The sequence below is a fragment of the Oculina patagonica genome, chromosome 8 (assembly GCF_052425735.1).
Source record: "Oculina patagonica isolate OP01 chromosome 8, crgOcupat, whole genome shotgun sequence".
In the NCBI taxonomy this organism is placed as follows: domain Eukaryota; kingdom Metazoa; phylum Cnidaria; class Anthozoa; order Scleractinia; family Oculinidae; genus Oculina; species Oculina patagonica.
In genome coordinates, this window is record NC_135765.1 from 6,626,428 (window position 1) to 6,646,765 (window position 20,338).

At 39.3% G+C, this 20,338-nt stretch overlaps 2 protein-coding genes across 2 annotated transcripts; both read left to right on the forward strand.

The window, feature by feature from the left end:
• On the forward strand, positions 1 to 5,230 carry LOC144663032 (uncharacterized). The gene is made up of 4 exons (XM_078523967.1): positions 1 to 429; positions 1,399 to 1,721; positions 3,233 to 3,413; positions 3,579 to 5,230. The coding sequence occupies exons 1-4, from the start codon at positions 57 to 59 to the stop codon at positions 4,007 to 4,009; spliced, it is 1,308 nt and encodes a 435-aa protein (XP_078380093.1). The 5' UTR covers positions 1 to 56; the 3' UTR covers positions 4,010 to 5,230.
• A 5,241-nt stretch (positions 5,231 to 10,471) lies between these two features.
• LOC144663034 (uncharacterized) lies at positions 10,472 to 19,006 on the forward strand. Its single transcript, XM_078523969.1, has 4 exons — positions 10,472 to 10,871; positions 12,274 to 12,608; positions 13,014 to 13,230; positions 17,868 to 19,006. The coding sequence occupies exons 1-4, from the start codon at positions 10,508 to 10,510 to the stop codon at positions 18,254 to 18,256; spliced, it is 1,305 nt and encodes a 434-aa protein (XP_078380095.1). The 5' UTR covers positions 10,472 to 10,507; the 3' UTR covers positions 18,257 to 19,006.
• Positions 19,007 to 20,338: the final 1,332 nt, after the last annotated feature.

The window sequence follows — 20,338 nt, forward strand, 5'->3', positions numbered from 1 at the left end:
ATTCTGGGAAACAACGTCATCCGCAGTTTCGGGGAAAACAGCGAGCAAACAACAAAATGGAGGACGTCATCCTAAACGCTGATGAAGACGATTCTAATACAAAAGCGAGAGAAGAGTGTCCAAAATCTTTCCATCTTTTCAATTGTGATAAAACGTACAATTTAGATGCAGTGGAGAAATTGTTACTTGATATCAAAGACAACATCAGGAGGAAACTGAGCTTCGACATACAGTTATCGATCAGTAAGAATTATTTTGGTCTCTCCAAGATGTCTGAGTTGTGTGAAACAACCATTCCTAAACTACAGATGGATTTTGCCATTTTTGTGGTCCACGCACATGAATCTCGTCTCTCGATCAACGAAGACAACGCTGGAATTTCAGGAATTTGTTACGCGAAGATCTATAGAGCGTTACTGAAGGCCACAGGTTAGTCAGCCGTGAAAAGCGGAAGTTGAATAATTAAAGCTAAAGTTTTTGTTTTCACGACTGCTACAAAGCCTCTAAAATGTTTGAATGCTGTTAAAGAAAATATTCAGCATAAATCTATGTGTTTTCCTAGTCAAAAGATACCCACTTGTATTTATTCAATCAAGCCATTTTGAAAACAAAATATTAAACAGCTACGCTTTCACTTTCGCTACACATGTCACTGGCCTCATGATGTGCGATTGTTTATGTCAACCTATTTTTTAACTATCACTAAATTTTGCAGACCTCAGATCTTGGCAATCAGTTAAAAAAACGCGTCATTTCTCAGCTTCGGTAATAGCGTACATGAAGTTTCTGAATCCACCATACGGGTCCGGTTTCGTTCAGGCATGCTTGATAAGTTTAAACGTCGCTTTTGAATAACATCGAGCTCGAGGTTCTTCCACCTGGACACATTTTCAGTTTTTCTGAAATGCACGTACAGTTGTATCTCGATAACTCGAACCCTCAATACCTCGAACCTCCCTCTAACTCGAACCTTTTTCGATTCCCCTCCAAACCATTTTCTTACTAATTTTAATCCTCGATAACACGAACCTCCGACAACTCGAACCTTTTTCGATTCCTCTTGAAAGGTTCGAGTTATCGGGATTCAAATGTATATAGAGAGACTCTGGGATAATAGTGAATAGGGATATCATGTAGTTTCTGTAAGTCATGGACGTTAGCATCGGCGCCTTCCTCATTTGTGTACAAACTCCGTTTTAATTCCGATATAATTACTGCATAAAAGCGCCATTGCACCCTTAACTTAGCTTCGTCAGTTGCACGATATCAGTATGCACAGGGCAGATCTGTGCATACGCTAAAGCATACTGCAGTTCCTTTACAGACATCCACATCAGTTTAATGTTGTGCAGTATATGGTCTCATTTCGATTGTTTTTTTTTTTTGCTTTTCAACCAGACGGAAACGTTCTTATTGTTATTGGCGGAGACGACAACTACAAAAGTAAGGATGAAGAAGAAAGCTCTGTTATTTCACGTTGGGCCTTGAGGAAAATTTCCTCACAATTTCAAAAGGAGTTTCTGGATGGAAGAAAGAGTTTTGTCTTTTCTTGGGACAAACAGCACAGACCGATTCACGAGGAAGCGTTGCTGCATTTCCTTAATCCAAACAAGAAAGGACAGAAATTCGAATATCAGCCGAAAGAACGTCCAAGAGGCCAAGAAAGTAAAACAGAAAACCGTGAAAAGAATAAGGAAGAAGATGATGGTGATCAATATCAGGTTTAACGTTAAAAAAATTATTTATTATTTCTTTAGCAGGCATAATTTTGTTTAGGTGGGTGAGAAGAGGGGGATCAACGCGTTTTTTTTTGTATTCCATGGGGCTTTGATATGGGCCTACACCGAGGTTTGTTTTAGAATTAAGAGGGGGACATTTTTAGGCGAGGACGTTAGTCTCGAGCCTTATGTTATGAAGCGATAAATCGGTTGGGTTTACAACGGGCGATGGGCGATGGGCGATGGGTGATGTGATGATTCGAACCGAGGGGGATTGGTAACTAAGAATATGGCTTGAGATTTGTTTTGCTCTGCCATCTTGGTTATTCGAGACTTTTTCGCAGCCAGAAGCCTTGACTCGAAGTAAGATTAGTAGCTGATATTTTTTTGCGCTCACTTACAAACATATTGAGATATCATAGTACACAAAAACCTTATCGACACACCGAACTAAATTGTGGTTTACGAGCTGGGAGTCAGCTGGCGAGTGCTGTTTCGGCAGACCTTTGCCTTTCAAGACTGAAGTTGAACTGGATATAAAGCATTGAAAGCAATATAAGCACGGCTAATTAATTAAGCACGGCTAATTAAAAGTCGTGATAAAGGACATCTTATTAGAGTTGTACGAATTAAATCGTGCCAATTTTGTGATCAAAGCAGCTTAAAATTTGCCTTTTATTAATTACAGTAACATTGGTTAGAAACTAACCTTTCCTTGGAATGCACAACTACAAACACCACCGGAAACAAAGTACTGTATTTTAAAATTTTATTTACTTGACAAACCAATTTTCCCCCCTTTTATAGCAAATGTCTCAGTGTCTCAACTTTCGACTTACAGTGAGGAGCCCAAAAGGGTGACTACTTTTAATGTACTAACAATTTTCCTTGCACGAAAGAATGTGAATTAATTAAAAGTGGTCACACATTTGGGCTCCTTGCTGTAAATCACACATCTTTTGGACTCGGATTTTCACTCAATAGACATTTTTGGCTTTGTCAGTGTAAATTGCCCATTTCAAAATTACATGATGCTCCCCAGAGAACTTGTTTTAACTATCTGAATACCAAGATAATTTTTCTGAATTTGAAAGGAGTGATTCTCAAGAGTGATGTCACAGTCTGAAATAGGACAACAAAAAAACGAAGCCCGAAAGGTCTCTTCTCAGTTCTTTGTCTGGAATTTTTAACATACTGTGCTTTACTGGAACTCGTCCTCGCCTTAGTATGCATTGCATACCGGTTATTATTGTTACAAAGCAGTTAGTATCCTGTACGAGGACCTTTGAATATCTCCTGGATGAACAGGCAGAAGGAGACCATTATTTACGCCTCAGACTGCTCCTTGGTTCAAGAAGGGCTTGAAGAGTCAACGTACCCTCTGTTAAGGGTTTAAAATGACGCTGTGCTGTGCGAGTATAGAGTGCCTGGGATAGAAAGATACTTTGTGAATTGTATAAAGTTTACTTAGAGTAACAGCTTACAACACATTTAAATGTCTTCTGTTTTTAAAGGAGCGAGAAGTTGAGGATTACGCAGACAGGCGAGCCAAAAATTATTCCAGCATCGAAAGAAACAGAAAGAAGCCCAAAATGCCAGTTATACCAGAACGAGGAGCTGAAAGCACACAGGATGATTCGCTTCACTTTGTTTTCCTTCCGGACAGGAAAGATGGACAGGAGGAAGAATTTGAAGGTAATGGCTTAAAAAGATATACCACATGTTTCGTTGTCTGGTTTGATAGGCGTGGATTTGGTGGTCATGTTTAAATTCACTTAATAGGAAATATTGAAATAGCAATTGGAATAGATAAACACTTTCTTAAAAAAGGTTTTTTTTGTTGTTGTTTTTTTTTTTCAGTTGTTGACATAGCGGAGATTCACAACACTGAAGTCGAACCGGAGACTACCAACACTGGAGTCGAGACACTTCTGATGAAGACTCGTCTGCGATATGGACAAATCTCGTACAGTAAGGATGATCAGGTGGTGTGGAACGAACAGTGGACGCCCCCTGATGAATTGCTGGCAGATATTTCCAACAGATTTAAGAATGTGGCTGTAGCTGATTTCGAAATCTACTGTTTGCAAGGGGCTGGAGCTATCCGCGTTAAAATTACAGAAACTGCAAATAGTTCAGTCATCTATGCCATTTATGAGATTGTTTACAATATGATAACCTGGATAATTGATAATGCCTGGCTTTATATTCGGCAGGCAATAGGTTCAGAAGCAGAGCTGAAGGAAGAGAAAAAGATTGATGACTCTGAAGAAGGATTTGAAAAGGTCTGAATCCAATTGAGGGAAATATTTTAATAGTGGAATTGCTCGGCTCGGGGAGGGGGCAGGTTGTCTCAATCCCTCAAATTTAGATAGCTGTGTGCTGCAAAGGGTCTTAAACCTTGACACTAATCAATGAAAGAAATTCCAAAATTGATACACTTTTTGAAGTCCAAACCCCCAAAATAACACTTTATTCCGGGGCAAAACGATAACCAAAAAATTCTCACCAGGTCGTTTTTAGTTATTTTATGTTACATGAAATGTTCACTGGTAGTAGAATGAGTTTTATCAGAGCGTTATATCTTTTACGTTTACGCACAGGAATTTAACTGCTGATCAATTTAAAGGAACGCTATCTAAGGATCTCACCGGTATTACTGTGCCAAACCAGGCAAAAATGACCTCATAAACCATTCCCTATCCGCTCCCTCCCCCTCCCTCCCTTCCATTTTTTTCTGCTCCCAAGGACGCAGGAAGAAAGGAAACCACTGAGTGTTATGAGAGATTATAAGTTCTAAGTACGCAATTACGAAACCAAAAGCATTTTTATAAAGTAGCTCATTTATTTTCCTCTATTTAACAATCTGACAAACGTAGTCATATCCATGTCAACCAAATAACTAGTAGAAATCATTACCGAGAGTAGAAGGCAGTATCTGTAAGTTATTACCTAATCTTTTAGGTTGCCTTCAAATGTAAACTTTAAAAACTGCCGTTACAAACTTATTTTCGAGCGAACTAATTGACAACTAAGCACTGTGTTATTGTCCGATATCCTCTCCGACTTGTTCCACCATAACTGTATTGATTTTCCTCTATTAATATTAGTTCATTGCAAGATCACAATGCGACGATATCTGATTTATATTTTATGTCCTAATTTTTTTCAGTCTCGTTATTTCTAACTGTTGATTTCAAGTGTTTTAGTCTACAGTAAAACATTAGATTTGTCTAGTTATGTCACAAAATATTTTAGTAAAACTGTAAGCACCGATATTTGTTGAAAAAAGTCAGAACAGGTACATCAAGACTATCATAAGTCAGGTGATATACGTCAAATCCCCCAAAAGAACTCGAACTACTGGCCAGCTGTTACTGAGCACTGGGCATGTGCATTGATAGCCTTTCGTGGTTATTTAACTACCCAACTACAAAGTAAAACTCATGTTAATGTAAATGCTCAGTAAACATTGTCAGGGGTACTCTAAGCCTAAAACTCCCATAAATGAAACTGTTCCGTACCACCATTGAAGTGGTTCACGTTTATTGGTCAACTGTATGGTCTAAAATTTCCAGTTTCACTTGACAAATAAACTGGTTTGTTGATTTAACTTTCTTCAGTATAAGATGCGAAATGTGCACGTGATTGAAAGGAATACAAAATGAGAGTCTACACTCAATTGGCCTGGCATGATTGGAGAATTATTTAAATTTATATACCAGAAGATTGTCAAACTGATCGAATGAAAAGCACCTTTACTCTCGTGCACAAATCGTTGATGACATGTTACGATTCAGTAGAAATGTGCCCCAGTTTTACAATACTATTTTCGCAGATTCTCAAAGAAAGTCTGGTAACTTTAGATTACGTCGTGTACTACCGTATTTACTCGAATAAGCGCCGCAGCGCTTATTAAATTTTTCGCGCCTCAAGTGCGGCGCTTATTTAAAATTTGGACGCCACAAAGAATCTTATCTTTTACAGTTATTGAAAAGAGCATCTTTTGATTGCCAGTATTTGTCTCTTGCTGATAAAACAATCAATCATTTATTGTTCGTGCCAGTAATTGTCTTACTTTCAATGTGTTCAACTGTAATTATTGTTATCCTGGTGGGGGATGTTTTGGGGCTCTTAATGGTACTGAAGGGGATGCTTGTCTTATCGCTTTTGGTGTTTCATTACCGCTTAGGGTGTTTCACTGTAATTTTTTCCGTAGTTGCTACATACTATAGTTCTTATCAAGGGACGTTCCTCTATGTAAACCGCAAAACAACAACAAGAAGTGATATTTGTCCGAACGGGTGTGGCTCTTGGCGAATCAGTGTCAGTGTGAGCAATACGTTTCTTGCAAAAAAATTATTTGAAATTTATTAATGTGCAGCCATCTAAAAACTTGCCTTCTTTTTCATCATTTTCTTTTTGTTTTATCCAATAACAGGAGAATTCAGTACACTTCAGTGTATTAAAAGCAATGTCGCTGCCGGTGAGCTAAAGTTGTTTTCGTTTCATGATAAAGTCGTCCATAACCACGAAGCACTGTTAAATCGATTTAATAAACAGAATAATGGAAAATTTACGCTTCAACGAAAAAAACTAACCTTTATTCCGATTTGGAAAGTTGTTTAAATCTGTAAGCTTTAACCGTAGTTAAACCGCCATTCATTTGTTTCCCGTGGCGTCGTCCAACTGTTCAACATCCGACAAACACGATAATTTCTCGACCATTCACTGTCTACTTCAAGCTTGTTTAGCTTAGTTAAATGTTTTGAAAGGTGATCAATACTTGGTGGATTGTTTCTCACTGTAGATTTATAATTTAGCTGAACTTTTTTGTTTTGTTGTGGCCGCGCGAGTTTTGAAAAACTTTGCCGACAACACTGATTTGGACTATGAACTCTGATCACGCGCGCGAGTCACATCACGTAGTGACGTCATCTGTGCGTCTGAACTATAATAGATGACAGGCATCAACCAATTTCAACGCGCGCAGTAGCTCGGTTATTTTATAAAATATATATATTCTATTATTTTATTGTTATTGCATTGAATTGTGCTTGCATTAACATATTTTCTCCCTTCAAATTTCAGCTATGAATATGTTCGATGACTACCCGGCGGGTATTGTGCTTCTAGAGACGCGCTTGCGTTATGGTGAGATCAGTTATAAGAGAAGGCACATTAAGAAGTGGAGGGATAAATGGCGGCCTTCTGAAGAATTCAGCACACACCTACTGGAGCGCTATAGCATAACTCGTGTCGCTGATGTGAAGTTTTTTAAACAAAGCAACGGCATGGTTGCAATTGATGTCAATGAACGCAGCCCATTTTGGGAAACATGTAGCGATTCTTGTAGTATCCTTGCTTGTTAGGTGTGGTGTTGCGTTCGTTCCCGGTAATTTAACCCTGCCGGGAGTAAAAACTGTAAACGTGTATGAGGTAATGTAAACGATGATGACACTCATGTTTAATTTTCCCATCTTATAAGTTGTTCTACCCCGAGAAAAGGCTAAATGTATGTAAAAGAAGACTCAGATTCCGTTTCTGAATAATCACAGTCTTTATTGACTCAAGACTGTATTTGAGGCCTTCGTCCCACATACTTAGATCAAATGGGAAGGGTCGATTAAAGAGTTAGCAGAGTTTGCGTAGGAGAAAAACCTAAGTTTTAAAGTTATACCTATCTACCCACATAGTTATTTGGTCACACCGAGACGTTTTTTCCTGTTAAACTGGAGTCGTAAAGATTTCCTTAGATTGGTAGCAGTACGCATCCTACCATATTCTTCCAAGTGAATTGTGTGAGTCGAAGCCGTTAGAGCGCGATCTAATCTTTCAATCAAGCTTTCATTAAAGCAGATTGCATTTTTGTATAGTAGGTAAAGATAGGATACTAGGTTTGTAAAGTACGATAGGATTTTGTATATTAGATGATATTTTTGTAAAGGACATAAAAGAAGTGTCTAAAACGTACATGGGGTAACAAATAAGCACGAATTTTGTGTTGGAATTAAGTGTTAGTATAATACAGAAGAATACATGATTCATGTTTGGGTGAATTTATGAACTATTTTTTTTTCAAGTTTTAGATATATTCATAATTATTTTCAGTGTATTTTCTCTCCAAAGGTGGGCATTTTTTTAAAACAAAAGACGCTAGCGCTCGATTGCTTTTAAAATAATTGGAGTTCATTATAAAAAAAATAATTCCTCGTTTAAAACTTCATCTCCTTTGGTGACAGTTTTTAACGAGTGATTTGAAATTTGTTCCCTTTTCCATGATTAGTCCTAAGGCGGACACCTCTCGCAACTACATGGCGTACACTTCTCTTAAGTGGTCACTTTCTCTTGAATTGTTCAAAGAGTGTCCACAGGATGTTCAACTGTATAGAAACTGTATCTGTTTCATGACGCCATACATTAGTCCAATCCACATTAAGTACAAATGAAGGGTCACTTTGAATTTCTGAACGCCATTCTAGGGTTTGCTTGAAGCGAGGAATGCAACCAAAGTCACTATTTTACTCTAAGTAGAAAAGATTATCCTCTCTCGACTGTAAAATAGTAATAAAAATGGTAAATCTACAAATTCAATATAATCCTTAAACAACTTGAAATGCAAAGCCAATACTACGGAAAAAAGACTAGGGCAGGTTCAATAGCAAATATTTCGACTAGCTGTAGATCAACAAGTCTTCTACAGGACATGAGCTGGAGTGATAAATCACTTATCACTTTTACTAACTCTGGCCCTGTAGAAGACTGGTTGTGTTAGTCGAAATATTAGGTATCAAATCTACCGTACTCTATTTCCGTAGTACTGGCTTTGCATTTCAGATTGTTTTATTTACAGTAGTACGTGCGTCTCCTTACCTAAGAAGATCCAGAATAGAAACATTACCATAGTTTTTCAGGCCAGTGCATCGTGTGGCCCTCTGGATTTAAAATTTTGACTTTTGTCAATAAATATAGATACAATTTCCAACGATGTGCCACAACTGTACATTCGTTTACTAGTACGTGTGCGTTTGTAGGAGGCGCGGGGGTTTAATGGTTAATAGTGCGCTGGACTCCGCTGGATCGAGCGGTCCGGGCTCGAACTCTGGCCCTGTAGAAGACTGGTTGTGTTAGTCGAAATATTAGGTATCAAATCTACCGTACTCTATTTCCGTAGTACTGGCTTTGCATTTCAGATTGTTTTATTTACAGTAGTACGTGCGTCTCCTTACCTAAGAAGATCCAGAATAGAAACATTACCATAGTTTTTCAGGCCAGTGCATCGTGTGGCCCTCTGGATTTAAAATTTTGACTTTTGTCAATAAATATAGATACAATTTCCAACGATGTGCCACAACTGTACATTTGTTTACTAGTACGTGTGCGTTTGTAGGAGGCGCGGGGGTTTAATGGTTAATAGTGCGCTGGACTCCGCTGGATCGAGCGGTCCGGGCTCGAGCCCTGGCCTGGGCACCGCGTTGTGGTCTTCGACAACCTCTCTGGAACCTCTATTTTCATTCGACCGCTGTAAACACTACCTCTATTGTTAGTCAGGGCTAGGGGCATTGTTGTCATTGTTGTCATCGTTCCGAGAGGTAGTGGGCGACCCGGCTCCGCTCAGGTGTATAAATGTATGGTATCGCTGTATTTAATGCTGGGGGTAACCCTGCGATGGCCTAGCATCCCATCCGGGGGGGGGGGGGGATTATTCCTAGTCTCCATGCTAAAGAAACCGGGAAAAGCTCCGACCTGATGGGCCACTAGGCTCGATGGCAGACTTAACCGTTTTTTAATTTTATGTGTGCGTTTAGTGTGTTTGCCAAGGCGTCGCCTTTTCTAGGCCGCAAGAATTTCTCTTGAGCGCCTTCCTTTGATACTTTGCGCCCTTGATAGTGTGCTTGAGCCGGGGCACCCTCCCTCCATGTAAACAGGCCCTGAGCAAGAAGAATGCGGACCGCCCCCGCCCCCATCCTGAGGCGCTTCGGTCCCTAGATTCACCCCTGATTTCAAATGACTTAGGGGCCTCCATTTCATTTTCAGCATATTTTTAATGCCTTTCTCAAGCAAACGTCACTATTTCCCTAAATTTCGGCGCTTCTAGATCTAAACCAAAAAGAAAAAATATATACCTTCCCCCATATTGTTTATACACTGAATAAAAAAGGCCCCGGGTAACGTAAATTTAATATCCCCTCACCCCGGCTTCTTCTGGCGAGAAGCCGGGGTGAAGGGATATTAAATTTGAATTTTCAATTTGAGTCATTTAAAAAGCCCGATGTTTAATCGGATGACTCAGTATCGCCTTGCCAAGCCTCATCTCATGCCCCGAAATCGCTGCCGAGTAGTTCATTTCGTTCTCTGATAATCATAAACCCTTATTAAGTAATTATCAAGTCATTTTTGTATTAGCTTTCACTGACATCACTGTTTGTTTTGCCTGAAAAGAAATCGAAGCAAGACATGAAGCAAACTTTTTTTGCGGTTTTTAATGCATTTGTTTGTCGCAAAACATTTCCAATCCAAGATTTTTATTTAAACTTCTTATTTTTCTTAAAATTTCACTTAAAAACATTAAAAAGTATTTGAAGATAATTTTATTTTTATTTTGTTTTGTTGTTACTTTTGATATCAGAAAGAATTATTTTTAATGTCCGCGGATTAGCTGAACTGCTTTGTCACGCAATTTGCATTTCTTTCCGACTAACGTGACGGTTTATTTTCCCGACATGCAAATTTATTCTGCGAAACAACGTCATCCGCAGTTTCGGGGAAAACAGCGAGCAAACAACAAAATGGAGGACATCATTCTAAGCGCAGATGAAGACGATTCCACTACAAAAGCGAGAGAAGAGTGTCCTAAATCTTTCCATCTTTTCAACTGTGATAAAATGTACAATTTAGATGCAGTGGAGAAATTGTTACTCGATATCAAAGACAACATCAGAAGGAAACTGAACTTCGACATACAGTTACCGATCAGTAAGAATTATTTTCGGCTCACCAAGATGTCTGAAATGTGTGAAACCATCATTCCTAAGCTACCGATGGATTTTGCCATTTTTGTGGTTCACGCACATGAATCTCGTCTCTCGATCAACGAAGACAACGCTGGTATTGGTTACGCGAAGATCTACAGAGCGTTACTGGAAGCCACAGGTTAGTCAGCCAGTCAGCCGTAAAAGCGGAAGTTGGAAAAGCTAAAGTTTTTGTTCTCACGACAGCTAGAAAGCGTCCTAAAGTTTTTAATCGTATGTTAAAGAACATATTCAGCATAAATCTATGTGTATTCCCAGTCAAAAGATGCCCACTTGTATTTCTTTAATGAAGCCATTTTGAAAACAGAAATTTATATAGCTACACTTTCGCTTTCGCTGCACATGTCAGTGGTTGTTTGCGTCAGCCCATTTCTTAGCCTGCTTAGCCTGCGTTGCAGACGAACTAAACCCCGTTAAAGTCTATACTATACCGGGGCTTTGATCGTCTGCAACGCAGCCTAACCATTCCTTAACAGAAAATTTTGCAATCCTCAGTTCTTAGCCATCGGCCATTTCTCAGCTTCGGTAGTGGCGTTCTTGAAGGTTTTGAATCCGCCATTACGGGTCGTTTCGTTCGGGCATGCTTGATCAGTTGAAAACGTCGCTTTTGAGTATCGTGGAGGCTCATCTATCTGGACGCATATTTAGTTATCCTGAAATGCACTTACAATCTGATATAGAGAGGCCCTTTGGATTATAGTGAAAAGCGATATCATAGAGTTACTGTTAGTCATGGACGTCAGCATCGGCGCCTTCGACATTTGAGAACAAACTCTAGTTAAATTCAGATATTGTAAGCGCCATTGCACTCTCAACTCTTACTTCAGTTGCACAATTTCAATATCCACAGGTCAGATCTGTGCATGCGCTTAAGGGGGGACTTAACGCAAATTTGACTGTAATTTATACTTATTTATAAAAGGAATAAAAGTTAGAAAATTGTTCTTGAACACCGGCCAACAGACAGTTGACCCTAACGCAAGAGCACCCCAGGTTGTCAGGGGACTGTCTGGTGTCCGTCTACTAATTTGCAACTTTAAATTCTCATTTTAAAACTGCATCAAATCTTCAATATTTCTTATTTCTCTAAATTTTACAACTCCTTTAAAAAACTATCTCCTCCCAATAATCACCCAAATTTTAACACAACACCCGTAAACATAGTTTTATGGGACGAGAAAAGGGTTTTTGCATTGCTTAACTGCGCGAACGAGATATTTTCAAAAAAACCCATGTAAAGCGGCAGAAAAAGAACTTTATGTTAAGTCCCGCCTTAAGCTTATGACAGGTCCTTTACAGACAATCACAAAGTTGTGCGGTATATTGTCCAATTTCGATTACTCGAACCTTCAAGGGAATTGAAAAAGGTTCGAGTTGTCGGTGGTTCGAGTTATCGAGGGTTCAATGAGTAAGAAAATGACCCGGAGGGGAATCGAAAAGAGGTTGGAGTTTTTGAGGGATCGAGTTATAGAGATTCGACTGTATTGTACAATTTCGATTGTTTCTTCTTTGTTTCCAACCAGACGGAAACGTTCTTATTGTTATTGGCGGAGACGACAACTACAAAAGTAAGGATGAAGAAGAAAGCTCTGTTATTTCACGTTGGGCCCGGAGAAAGATTTCCTCACAGTTTCAAAGGGAGTTTCTGGATGGAAGAAAGAGTTTTGTCTTTTCTTGGAACAAAAAACACAGAGCGATTCATGAGGAAGCGCTTCTGCATTACCTTGATCCAAACAAGAAAGGACAGAAATTCGAATATCAGCCGAAAGAACGCCCAACGGAACTCATAAGAGGCCGACAAAGTGAAGCAGAAAACCGTGTAGAGAATAAGGAAGAAGAAGACGATGATCAATATCAGGTTAAACATTAAGAAAATATTTATTATTTCTTTAGCAGGCATAATTTTGTTTAGGTAGATGGGATCGAATGGGAGGACGGGACTCGATACGTTTTGTATTTTGCATTACCAGGGGCTTGGCTGTAGCTAGGGCACCGATGTGTATTGTGCGTATCCTGGATCAATGGAACACGAACCTCTGAATGTCTTTTGGAGAACACAAAAAAAGACAAATTTTAACGCCTGTAAACTTTTCCCTGCTTCTAGATGGGCTTCACGAGTTAATGCACCCTCTGTATATGGTTTGAAATAACGCTGTGCGAGGGTAACTTATCTGGGATGGAAAGATACAGTTCGTGTTTTTTTTTTTACGTTTACTTAGAGTAAGAGCTTACATCACATTTTAATGTCTTGTTGTTTTCAAAGGAACGAAAAATTAAAGATAACGCAGACAGACGAGCCGGAAGCTCTTCCAACATCAAAATAAACAGAGAAGCGCCGGAAATGCTGGCTATCCTGAAACAGGAAATTGAAAGCACACGGGAAGATGTTGTAGAAATGCCTAATGAGGAATCACAACCACCTTCTCTTGACTTTGTTTTCCTTCCGGGCAGGAAGGAAGTACAGGAAGAAAAATTTGAAGGTAACGGTTTTAAAAGATACAAATACCAGCTGGGCCAAATAGCGCTAGCGGAGGTGCCTTATTTTCTTGATTAAACTCCGGGACGTTTATTTTAAGCTCGATCTTGTATGCATGGTATTTTTTTAACCTGGCATTGCATATTAACAAGAGTATTCCTTCATCGTCTTCGTCTCTAGTTAAGGCTCCATAGGGTTTTGAGGTATTACGGCGCGCGCACAAGTGATACCCATCAAGAGATCATTTTCGTGTTATTTTTTAAACTAGTTAAATAAAAGCTGCCGAAATATTAAAAACAAGGACTAAAATGTGTTGTGCATTAATCTTTGTTAAAATAACGGCCTTTGCTTTTTAGCTACATCTACCCAAAAAGTCCTATTTTTTGGTGTTTTTGTGGCTTTGATCTTAAATTTCTTTAATTTTCTTCGGTGAAAAGTTTTGAAATTCTCCCAACGGATTGAATCTGATGACAAGTAACTTTTAAAAACAAAAAAAAGTAGGGGTTGTCAAGGTCGTTTTTTCGTTTTTGGTTATTTTGTTTTTTTTTGGACCAAGCAAAAAACAAGGAGAAAAACAAGGGTATCGTGTTACGTTCGTTTTAAAATAAACAAAGGTGTCATGTTACAAAAGTGAGAAAAACAACGATATCATGTTACAGTGTTTGGCAAAAAGCCAAAAGTATTCCGTAACAAACAAAAGTAACCCGTTACGGTTGCTACAAAGCTAGCAACAAAATAACCGCTTTAAACAGAATAAGAACGTGCCATTTTGTGACATTTTGTAGCCTGCGAATACAGCCGCCTCTCAGTCGCGACCCGCAACGAAGAGCGAAACGCGAAGAGAGACGTCTGCGATTCACGGCCAGAAATTCCATACTGATGACGTAAATCTGTCCAGAACCCGACAGGAGCGCTGATTGGTCAGCTAGTTAATTTACATAATGTATGCGAAATATAACACTTCATTACACGAACGGTAAAAAACCGGATGTTATTGCGGACTCAGAAGTTGACCGGGGGAAGGATCGTGAAACTACACTGAAGCTATACCTTAGAATTTCTATAATTTCTATAATTCATATGTAATTGGGAAACAAAAAGAAACTGCTTTATAACCAGATAAACGACCTCAAAGATGTACAAAAAGGACGCGCCACTGCGGCCGTTAAAAATAGATCAATTTTGACACCTAACTTTTATTGTTGACATAAAAGACAGCCGGCAGAACGCCAAGCAACAAAAATGTGAAATACAGATAACCTGTACGACCCGAACCATCCACAACCAAAGAATAAATGCTACAGAAAAACAGAATATTAATTTGACGAACAGCAGGGAAAAAAGAAACTAACTCAGAAGAATTGTTATGATCGTTGCAGTATCGGTATTTACGGCCTAACACCTCCGAGAATTGCGCTCAAGTTCCAAAACCATGTCATCTATTGATTTTACAGCTTATTTTTCCAATTCTTACTAATGTGCAACTCGTATAGGGATTCCCAATTTTCGCGATGAAGTTGTCCGGTGTAAGTGACCCGTAAATGTGTCCCTGACTGCCTTGAAAGTGTTTGTGATCAAGCAAGTAATGAGCGGCTGAAAACAAAAAATATAATTATGCAAGACCAACTGCGTGTGGTGTGGGAAAATCTAATTAGTGGTGAACGTCATCAGTATGGAATTTCTGGCCGCGAATCGCAGACGTCTCTCTTCGCGTTTCGCTCTTCGTTGCGGGTCGCGAATGAGAGGGGGCTGTATTCGCAGGCTAGACATTTTGACAATTGAATTAGTTTTGTTTTTTAATTAAATGATGAAAATTTCCGCATTAAATAAAACAGTTCTGATGTATCAAAATGCATGTAAAAATTATTTTGTTTGCAAGCAAACTTTGTGCAAAAAAGTGACTCCGTGGGGCGCCATACACAAATAGCTCAACCTATGGCATAAACCATCCCAACAGGACAATCACCGAGTTTCACCCCAAGCCACCCCATAAATTGAAAAAATAACTCCTGCACGCTTAGCGTGCCTATGTTTTTTTAATAAAACGGTAAAATGGGCAGTTAAAAAGGTACCACATCTCTGCCAAATTTTAACGATTTTCACCGAAGGAAACTCTAGTAAATCCCAGGCGAAATTTTTTATTTTCGCCCCAATAACAATTAAGTCATCAGAATAGAAATTGTCCAAGATCGCTATTTGAGCATGCGTGATCTTTCGAACCACACGAGAGTTTGTGTACGAGTTGATGTTTACAGTCTTTACAGACGAGCGTTCCCCGTTGTTGTCGTTTTTGTACGAATATCTGTTAACACAAAGGTTAGATAGAGACATACCTTAATCCTTTATGTAGCAAAATCTCTGAAATTCTGCTCGAAATATCTCACAATCGCGGAGACTATTCGCATAGTGTTGGTGACCCTTGCTTTCGATCGTACGAACTTTACAAAAGCGGCCAGAACAGGGGGGGGGGGGGGGGGAAGGTGACTCTATTGTTTCCAGTTGTTTATTCGTGACCGACTCATCACTGCCAGTATGACCTCACATGGCAACGCGCGAGCGATTCCCTCGGTTTGGTCAGATGAGCGGGATTAAATCGCGAGTACGCCACAGCAGAGGTCCAGAAAGACTTATCATTAGTGCTTATATCGCTATTGTTCGCTAATTCTTTCCCAGTAGTTAGGTTTGATACCTTAACTTTCTGTGTGAATGATCTGTTTCTGTTTTTTAGCGCCCGTTTTCCTGTAATTTGGTTATTATTTTAAACTCTTGAACGGGACAATAGGCGGGACCGCCATTTTGCTTTCGGGTCAAGCGAAGTCCATCAAAAACATCCACATTTTCACCCAAACATTTTTCTCAAATCCGCTTCATAATAGGAGGTTTTACTCCTTGAATATTAACGATTAATCTCTGGGGCCTTCCGTGTCGTTTGAGTTAGCCAAACTTCATGTCTTTCCGTTCGAGTGCAAAGGTATAATTTTTATCCAGAACATGTCAACGACGCCGATCGCTGCTGCGCGATCTCATGTAGAATAATTTTTCCATATATTTTTATTCGCATTCATTGGCTTATTATAATGTACTACTGTTGGTTCCTGCGCAGTTCTGTTGTATTTTGTGGCTTTCCTTGCCGTAACGACTCTTAAATTTCATTAATTGCATACCTCCTGAAAATATAATAAATAAAAAGAAAAGCTTACAACACGGGGTATTTCGAGTCGGGCACCCATCCAAGAGTTAACCCCGCCCGGCAAGCCTTAACTTGGCCAGCTTGAATTTAGCAAGCGCTTTCATTGTGGTTTGAACGAGGAAAAACGTGTTGTGCGAAATAGACATGAGTTCAAATTCGTTGCCGCAAGACAAGTAGTAAAAAATTACCGATTAATAAAGACTTGAGTAAAGTTATTCTGTGTTGTTTTTGTATAATACCCAATGAAAGCGCAGGCTCCATCCGACCTGGCTGAAGTTAAGTCCTGTCGAGCGAGGTTAATACATGGATGGGTGACCAACTGGAATTACCGTGTAGCGCCTTTTTCCTCTTGATTGCTCCGATTTTCACCTTTAAGGGGAAAGACATGAAGATCCACGAATGCTGAGAGTCTGATACTGCACGTACACCAAGAACCGTACATCCTGTGCCAAACCTCCTATTTCTGTTACAATAAAAATTAAATTCGCTGTGCAAGGACCCTCGAAAGCTCGACCTGTTTACAGATTTCATCGATCATTCTACACTTTGCGAAGGTGTTTCTGTTGATTTAAAAAAATGAATATAACGTCTGATCTACCAAAAAATAGCAGAAGAGAGACCGTTGCATTCGCTAACATCTCTGCATTATCGACTTGAGTAAATGAAGGAAGGTAACGGAGTAAAATGCCTCATTCTTGACTCGTTTCTCGATTGACGCTTGCCCGCCATCTTTAATATCACTCATGCGAAGCATGACGTCATACTGGCAGTGATGATTGAACCAACATTTTCCTTTCCTTCCCTCCTTAGCGACACCCTCCCCCCACCCCCACCCCCCCCCCCTGGGCCAGAAGCACCGCGGCCGTTGTAAAATCCTCTTTGGGGTGTTGTAAACTCTTTTATCTGCTCAACACAGGAAGACACGGGCGTTATTTCATTGGCAGGAAGCAAGTCTCGCGTTTTGTCGCCAAAAATTTCGCGCTCGCATGAAGTCGCCATGTTTGTTTTGATTTGCCAGCATTTAGAGCTCCTATGGAGAGAAACCCTATGGAGCCACCTTAATTGTGTCCTCAAAACAGTATATATCTTTTTTTTTCGTTAGTTAAGAGCCTATTTTAAATTTGGAGTTATGTACTTCCCGAATGCATTTACTAGGAGATTACTCATATGGCATCCTATGCATGCCGGGATTGCATATGATTTCCAAGAGTTTAAGCGCGGTGCCTGTTAGTAGTAAACATACACACAGCGTTAGGCGAAACAGTACGTTAGCAGTTTTTGTCTTTACCTTATATTCTCATAGTTTTTCTCTAATTGGATCTTCCAGCCGTAAAATATTGTTTGAACAGCTTACAACACTGTTAAAACAATACTGTAGATGGGAAATTTTCAATACCTTTGAGTGCTTCTTAATTTTTTAAGCCTAAAGTAAGTCTGTTTAACTTTTTTAGTTATTAACAACACGGAAGTCGAGTCACTTCTGATGAAATCTCGTCTGCGATATGGACAAATCTCTTACAGTGAGGATGATCAGGTGATGTGGATCGAACAGTGGGCTCCCCCCGATGAACTGCTAGCAGATATTTTCAACAGATTTAAGAATGTGCCTGTAGCTGATTTGGAAATATATCGTTTGGAGGACACAGGGGCTATCCGTGTTAAAATCACAGAAACTGCCAATAATTCAGTCATCTATGCCATTATTGAGATTGTTTACAAAATGATAACCTGGATAATTGATAACACCTGGCATTTAGTTCAGTGGGCAAAAGGTTCAGAAGCGGAGATAAAAGAACCAAAGCAGATTAAGGGCTCTAATGAAGAATCTGAAACGGTCTGAATCCAATTGAGGCGAGTATATTTTAAGTAGTGGAATTGTTGGGTTCAATATCGTCCCTGTGGAGGGAGGGCGGGGCGGTAGGAATCCGTAAATTAAGATAGCTGTGTGCTGCAAAGGGTCTTAAACCTTGACCCTAATTAATGACCCAATCAAAAGTTGATACACTTTTTAAAGCCCAAACCCCCAAAAATGACACCTTATTCCAGGGTAAACCGATAACCAAAAAATTGTCACCAGGTCGTTCTTATTTATTTTATGTAACATGGAAATAGGAACCCTATCAGGATCTCACTGGTATCACTATGCCAAAACAGGCTAAAAGGATACCCATTTTAGGAATGAAAACCTCCAAAACTATACCCTATCCAACTGCACATACAGCGGAATGTTGATTTCTCAAACCCCCCGGAAAACTTTATTGTACTCCCGATTTCTCAAGCTAATTTTCGTTTGGGGTTCGAGAAATCGAGATTTCACTGTATATATGAGATTACCCCCCCCCCCCCCGAAATATGGGCTTCTGTAAGACTCAAAACTGGAAAACTGGTGAGAGATAGTTGCAGAGGGAAGACTTGCAGAGCTGCACTGCTTGACGGCTCCGGTCTGGAGATTAAGAGTATACTGATATATAGACGAATTTGTAAAGGCCCTTTTACAGTAGAAGGTGGCACCAAAAATGGGTTCAACAAGTGATGTAAATGTTTAACGGTACCAGTATGGCAATCACCAATAAAGTTAGTATACTCTGTGTATCGTCTATAGTAACGTCTTAAGTTATGGCAAGACAGGCCAAGGCCCTTTACTATCAGAATTTTTCAACCTTGTGTCTTGGAAGGCAGTGGTTTAAAATTGTTGCTATGAAATCTGAATTGCGCAAAATTCAAGTTTTACCTAATGTATGTTTTCTGTTTACTGTTGTCATGGTAATATCAATTCTCCTTTTAAAAAGTGCATTATACCAAACTTTCACTGGTGTAATTTTCATATTTTTCTGTTTAAGGGAAGAATACTAAAAAGTTGATTGAAAATGTTAATGATCAGGAAAATAAATATCCGCCCCTCTCCCCCCAGTTTGGTAATATGAATTTTACTTGTTACCAACAGCTGTCTCTGAGGTTACGAATTTCGCGTAGACACCAGAAAAAATGGCATTTAAGTCCGCCAACTGCATTTTTCTGATCGTTAATTATAATCTGGAAAACGTCAATTGTTATTAATGGTTTGGTAAGGGAGCACGGCGCATTTTTTTCCTTTTGCAGTTCTGTAATAGATAGGTCTTGTCAGTTGTTTGTACGTGTCAGTGACCAACTCGAAAGCCTAAGCTACTTTGGTCACTGAGCACATTTTAGTTTGGTTCTTTGTTGTTATATTTCCTTTCTTTCAAATAATGTATTTTCATCGCTGATGTATTAATTTAATTGTATGATTTTTGTTAAAAGTGCAAAAATAAAAAATCTGAAATCTGAAATCTTTGATAGATCGTCAATCAACTGTTATAAAAGTGTCTTAATAGAAGTTCATCTCAATTTTGTCTAATTTGTTCGAGCTGTCCCGTGGCCGACTCTTTTAAATTGCCTGCTTTATATTCTGGACTTTTTACAGACGACTCACCAAATAAATGTATCAGGCGTTCATTTTCTTTCTCTTTCTGCCCGCCGTGAAAACATACAACACCTAATCACGGGTTATCCACGAAACTTCGACAAGTCTATGATAGAGTTACACTTTACCCTCAATTTGGAAAAAAAAAATGTTCACAATCTTTTGTCATCCTTTCCCTCGTCTAGATTTTAACCCAAAATTAAAAACAAAATACTACATTTACAGTAGTTGGGGACAATAGTCTCCAGTTGAACGAGATTAATTTTTTCTGAAGAAATACCTTAAGAAAAATGCTGAAAATAGCGTTTCAGAGTTCTAGGTTTCACAATTGGAGCGTGCCCCCAGACCCACTAGCGGCTCGCACCTTTGGTGATCGCATTTTTTGCATTGCTTTTTGTTGTTTTTTCAGTTACCTTTACTAAAGGCCTGATTAAACAAACATGGATGCAGTTTTTTTTTCAGGGGTTCAGATGATAATGG

Coding starts and splice junctions, on each gene's coding strand:
- LOC144663032 (XM_078523967.1), top strand. CDS start 57: ATGGAGGACGTCATCCTAAACGCTGATGAAGACGATTCTAATACAAAA. Junction 1,722..3,232: donor ATGATGGTGATCAATATCAG/GTTTAACGTTAA, acceptor CTGTTTTTAAAG/GAGCGAGAAGTTGAGGATTA. Junction 3,414..3,578: donor ACAGGAGGAAGAATTTGAAG/GTAATGGCTTAA, acceptor TTTTTTTTTCAG/TTGTTGACATAGCGGAGATT.
- LOC144663034 (XM_078523969.1), top strand. CDS start 10,508: ATGGAGGACATCATTCTAAGCGCAGATGAAGACGATTCCACTACAAAA. Junction 10,872..12,273: donor AGCGTTACTGGAAGCCACAG/GTTAGTCAGCCA, acceptor GTTTCCAACCAG/ACGGAAACGTTCTTATTGTT. Junction 12,609..13,013: donor AAGACGATGATCAATATCAG/GTTAAACATTAA, acceptor TTGTTTTCAAAG/GAACGAAAAATTAAAGATAA.